At 43.8% G+C, this 5732-nt stretch overlaps 1 protein-coding gene and 1 non-coding gene across 2 annotated transcripts; both read left to right on the top strand.

Annotated features, from left to right (window-relative positions):
- The first annotated feature begins 3265 nt into the window (after positions 1 to 3265).
- On the top strand, positions 3266 to 5203 carry LOC125506124 (E3 ubiquitin-protein ligase AIRP2). Its single transcript, XM_048670994.2, has 5 exons — positions 3266 to 3537; positions 3644 to 3785; positions 3898 to 3967; positions 4106 to 4328; positions 4975 to 5203. The coding sequence occupies exons 1-5, from the start codon at positions 3476 to 3478 to the stop codon at positions 5186 to 5188; spliced, it is 711 nt and encodes a 236-aa protein (XP_048526951.1). The 5' UTR covers positions 3266 to 3475; the 3' UTR covers positions 5189 to 5203.
- A 171-nt stretch (positions 5204 to 5374) lies between these two features.
- On the top strand, positions 5375 to 5448 carry TRNAI-UAU (transfer RNA isoleucine (anticodon UAU)). Its single transcript has one exon. It is a non-coding gene; the product is annotated as a tRNA-Ile (tRNA).
- Positions 5449 to 5732: the final 284 nt, after the last annotated feature.

Raw genomic sequence — 5732 nt, 5'->3', positions numbered from 1 at the left:
TATGCCACCCATTGGCGACCAATTGGAAGTATCTTGTCTTACCACCACCCATCAAAATGAAATCAGCTTTGGATCTCTGGCAGTATTTGATCTCCTCTTCTTGCAGTAGATGGACAACCATCTCATTAGATTGATTTTTCAATTCAATCTCTTGCTGAGATAATGTGCGTGTCTCTGCAATTTTGTCCAGGTCCTCAATGATGATACATATCCTTTGCTTTTCTTTTTATAAATTCATTGGTGTGTTTTTCCCATCCAGAGAGGTGTCGCCTCATGGCTCTTATTTTAAAGATCCATCGTTGAATAGGTGTACGACCAACGGTGGGCCTCTCCCAAACATTTTTGATTATGTCTACGAATCCGTCCCTATGCAGCCATCCAAATTCAAATTTGAAAGGGTGCCTGGTGGCTGGGTTCGTAGAGTTAGAATCCAAAATGATGGGTGCATGATCCGATAAGGCCTCGATATGCTCTAGGGCTCGTACGGTTACTAGAGGAAATTTTAGTTCCCATTCGGTATCCATTAGTACCCTATTGAGCTTCTCGTATGTCGGCACAAATCGGTTGTTCACCCAAGTGAACTGACGCCCCGACATAGTGGCCTCCCGAAGATCCAACTTGTCCATCACGGTATTGAATAGGAAAGGCCATGCGTGTTGAAGCGGTCATTATTTTTCTCTTCCTGGTACCTAAGAATATTAAAGTCCCCTCAAATAAGCATCGGGTACGAGCTATTCTTAGCCAGGTTTACCAATTCCCGAAGGAAAGCAGATTTATGCTCATCTTGGGCAACCCCATAGACAACGACGAGAGTCCATGTGAAATTATCAGCTCTATCCGTAGGTGAAATTTTATATGAAATTCACCAATCAAAAAAGCCAACAAGTCCATGGTTGTTATCATTATCCCAAGAAGGATTCCTCCAGATCCTCCACGAGCTGGTAGACTATGCCATGTGTAGTCGAAACCACCTGATAGGTGATCGAGGACATCCAGCCGAAAGTCACACTTGCTAGCCCTGGAAATTGCCACAAAATCCGAACTATGTTCCCGCACACAATCACTGATGTGTTTGTGTTTAGCCAAGTCCGAGAGACATATGCTATTCCAAAACATGCCTCTCATGCGGGAACTCGGGTTTGTGTTGAACTCTTCGCCTTCTTGTGCAAATTTTATTTCTTTTTAGAGAAGTGCCATTTAGATTTCCGTGAAAACGTGTGAAGTCACAAAACATGGACTCGGGTCTTGCATCATCCAATCCAACCCCAGTAACCCCACCAACCAAGTGGGATATAAGCGGACCATTATATTTGGCATCCGCTTCATCCTCCTCCTCGGTTTGTGGGTCAGGTATGGTGGTTTTACACTTCGGAGAAACCTTTAAACGTCATGACAATTACTGAAAGCATGTATGACAACTTCTCTTCTTAGCATTGGCAATTTGTCCTACCGTAGCATGACAATTTCTGAATATGTATGTCTACTTGCTCTGTTGATAACAATTTTTTCGATGTAACAATGGCAATCCTCTTGTGCTAACACAAAAATTCTCATCTGTTGCAACATGATGAGTTCTGAACATGTGGGCAGCTTCCCCTTCTCTTAGCCTCACATTTTTTTTTCAATTTGCAGCATGACAAATCCCTGAAACGCGTGATAATATTTTCACTATAGCACCACAATATTTTCTTTTAGTATGACAAATCTTTCGGTTGTACCATGATTTTTTTAAATGTTTGTTTGCGGGAGCCTCATAGAGCGAGCGACACCGTCTGCTTGCGTGAGCCTCCCAAAGCGAACGATCGCTCGTTCCAAAGACACCAAAGAGGGCACGCTTCCCCAGCATTAGCATCCATTATATGACACAACATCGTCGACACCATCTTTGCTAACTTATCACGCTTGATCAAATAGATTCATGAACCATGCAGGTTGGAGTACCGTCTCTATTTCTTTTTATCCGGAATATAAATTTTGTCATAAGTCAAATTTCAACAAGTTTGACCAAGATCATAAGAAAAACATCAACGTTCACAATATATCAAATCAATATCATTAAATGCATCATGGAAATGCCTTTTATACTATATATATCTTTAGTATTGCGGATATCGATAGTTTTAATATAAACATGGTTATACATCTTCTGACTTAAAACAAATCTTGTATGCAAAGTGCTCTATGTGTAAATAAACGTATGATAATTGTTTACAAAGGTTGTTAAAGAAACAGAGGAAGTACTCCTATAAACATCTGTACCACACGGTAGATGTGATAAGCAAATTGAAATTAAGGCATGATACTAAACTAGTACTTCCTCCGTTTTTATTTACTCTGCATATTAGAGTTGACTGAAGTCAAACTTCGTAAACTTTGACCAAGTTTATAAAAAAAAATATAAATGTTTACGATAACAAATCTATATGATGCGAAAAGACATTCAATAATGAATCTAATGATATTGTTTTGTTATTGTACATGTTAATATTTTTGTCTATAAATTTCGTCAAAGTTTACAAAGCTTGACTTTGACCAAATGTAATATGCGGAGTAAACAAAAACGGATAAAACATTTGCCCCCTGGTCCAAGAAAGAGCCATTGGATTACTCCCCAATCACCATTCGCCAAGGCATGTCCCGAGATAACCACAACCTTGAGTGCTTGACCGAACCACCTACCGTTCTTTGCCCGGGGTCGGGGTCAAGTGCATCAACCTACCTAGATAAGGTTTCCACGGCCCCACCTTGAGCCGCACCCGGCATCCCAAACAAAGCAAAACCAAGGGAGCCCCCGGATTTCCTCCTTCCGCTCCTACGGGACCCACAAATCCACTGCCCCTCATCCGGTCCGCCTTGAAAAAAGAAATATCCGATGGCCGATACTGCCATGTCGGCCTAGGCTTCTGCTGGACCCACCTGTCAGCGAACGTGTTAGCCAGCTGGTGCGTGACGCACACCGGGGCGCAGCGCCCGTAGGTGGACGTTGCTTCCGGATATTTCTCCGTGGGCCCTGGCTCGGCAGGAAACTCAACTCCGCCTCGTTCCACCAGTAATGTACCCACGCGATTAGCTACTTTCAATGCCAAGAAGGTCCCACCCACGAGCGGACAAACCTGTCAGCGAGGAAGAGTAAACCGCGTGTCCTTTTGGCGCGTGAACGAGGGATGTTAATGTTCCACTGGATCGCGCAAAGGACTGCCACGCGGGCCCCGTTCACTGTTCCTCGTCGCCTCCCCAACCCCTCGAGAGTGGCAACAAAAGGAGGAGTACGGCTCGGATTAGAGTTGGACTCAGCAAAGAGCGCAGCAAAAGTGGTGGGAAAGCAATCCAAGCCCGCAGCTTAAGGGGGAGGCAGCGAAGCACAATCCAGTCCAATCCGATCACCACCCGAGTAGACCAGACCAGAGCGGAGCGGCCGGGAGGAGGAGGAGGTTTAGCTAGGGTTCTCGCCGGCGGTCGATCGATCGGCTCATCGATGCGGAGGTTCCAGGAGTCCGTCAAGGCCCTCGAGGCCGACATCGAGCACGCCAATGCGCTGTGAGTGCAACGACCCTCCTCAATTTCCCAGATTTTGCGTGCGCTTTTCGTCGTTGATGTGCCTCGCTGATTAATTTGGCTGCGTCCTCTGCTCCTTTATGCGCAGGGCGTCGGAGTTCCTGAGGGACTACGACGGGTCGGTCATCCAGATGCGGATGGCCTACAGCGCCGTTGCGCATGTCCTCGTCCAGTGGACCGACTGTAGACTCGCCAGCGCGCTCGGCCTCCTCAAGATTATGATTTACAAGGTGCTGACTGAATTTCCTCGCAGCCCTTCTGCAATTTCAGCGTTTTGCTCTGTCCGATTAGTTCTTCGCATCTGGTTGCTGGCTGAATTTTGATAAATTTCTGGTAACGCAGGTGTACGCGGAGGATGGCACGACGACCTTGCCAAGTTGGGAGAGGGAGGCCAGCATCAGAGAATTCTACGGTACTTTTTTAATAGTTATTACCTCTCAATCCAAGCAAAACCATGGAAGCGGCAGAGTCCTGCTGTTTTCCTAGATAGATAGAAAAAAAAGACATGGAAGACTCCACATGTTCATCCATATTATTTGCGTCGCGGCAGGTGTTATATTCCCGTCGTTGCTTCAGCTGCCAAGCGGGATCACTGAGTTGGACGACAGGAAGCAAAGGAAACTGTGCGTGGACAAGTTCAAGAGAAGGGATGGCGATTTCTCTCAGCTGGATTTGGAGAGGGAGGTCGAGTGTGGGATTTGTCTGGAGGTGAACGCTAAAATCGTGCTGCCCGACTGTACGCACTCTTTGTGCTTGAGGTGCTTCGAAGAATGGTATGAAATTCACTCGGTCTCCCTCATTCGATTGCCTGCAAAAGTCATTGCTTCAATCATTTGCGCAATTTTTTTATAGCTTATATGTAGTCAAGTAGTTCATCTGGTCATCTACGCCTTATCCTACTGATCTAACTAACAACCTGTTTCCCGAGCTTTAGTGTGATGGTATTATTTATAGTTCAACAATCTGTTTCCATTACCAAAACACAATCTAATTTTTTTATGCATTTCATAACGCTCATAAAAAAGGGTAAACTTTTGTAGTTCAACAATCACTTTTCTTTTTAGGAAGTTCAACAATCAGTTGCATGCATGAAGATTATGCCAAACAGAGCCCCAAGATTTACTTTAATTATGAGAAACATTTACATACACAAAGCCTGCTCATATGTTCGTCAGGTTCTGTCAATAAATTTGAGATGTTCAGCTCAATGCTTTAATTGACTCAGGAGATTTGCTTCACTTTCTTGATGTCATTATTTAACACTTCTTGGATTTCATATTGTGTTTGTTAGTCATCGAGCAAAACAATTCCATCCATGCTCTTCATGCCTAACTTGTCACATTCTTCACTCTGTTCCAATTTGCGGGACCCCTTAATACGATTTGATGACGACGATAACAAGGTTCACTCTCCTCGCAGGAATGCTAAATCAAAGTCGTGCCCCTTTTGCCGCGCCTGTCTCCAAAAGGTGAAGCCGACCAGTCTGTGGGTGTACACAGATGATCGTGATGTTGTAGACATGGATGCATTGACGAGTGAAAACATTAGGAGATTGTTTATGTACATAAATAAGCTACCACTTGTAGTCCTCCATGTTGTTGACCTTGACATTTATGAGTACCATAGCAAATAGAATGCCTTGTTCACACTTGATTGTGTTCAGTTCAGCACCGAGTTGATGCTACTGATTCTATCATTCTGAGTTCTTCGAGTCGACAGAAACCAATTAGTTGCTGCCGAGGTTAGGTTTACAGAACGTATAGGGCAGAAGGTTAGAAGTTTAGGAATAATTAAATAGAAAATTTAATCAAATAGGGAAGCTCCCGTAGCTTAGTTGGTTAGAGCGTTGGTCTTATGAGCCGAAGGTCGCGGGTTCGAGCCCAGCCGGGAGCAACATATTGATTGGGTACATAAAAAACTGAAAGAATTTCAATTCACTAAGATAATTGAAATTTTTTCATTTTAAGAAACTTGGTGGTTCAAATAATCCATTGCTTTTTTTTCCTGTTTCATTACCCCCCTAAACAATTCAATACAGGCCAAAGAACGCCTTGGGTGGTTTGCCTCGATCTAGTGCATACATAGCAATGGTGCTTGGGCACATATAATTGAAAAAAAATTCATTTCACCAAGAAACTTGATAATTGAATTTTTTTTCATTTTACTACCTTGAAGAA

This window comes from Triticum urartu, chromosome 1A, assembly GCF_056163025.1.
Source record: "Triticum urartu cultivar PI428250 chromosome 1A, HENAU_Tu73, whole genome shotgun sequence".
In the NCBI taxonomy this organism is placed as follows: domain Eukaryota; kingdom Viridiplantae; phylum Streptophyta; class Magnoliopsida; order Poales; family Poaceae; genus Triticum; species Triticum urartu.
This window is presented reverse-complemented; position numbering and strand designations above follow the sequence as displayed.

Coding starts and splice junctions, on each gene's coding strand:
- LOC125506124 (XM_048670994.2), top strand. CDS start 3,476: ATGCGGAGGTTCCAGGAGTCCGTCAAGGCCCTCGAGGCCGACATCGAG. Junction 3,786..3,897: donor TCAAGATTATGATTTACAAG/GTGCTGACTGAA, acceptor CTGGTAACGCAG/GTGTACGCGGAGGATGGCAC. Junction 3,968..4,105: donor CAGCATCAGAGAATTCTACG/GTACTTTTTTAA, acceptor GCGTCGCGGCAG/GTGTTATATTCCCGTCGTTG.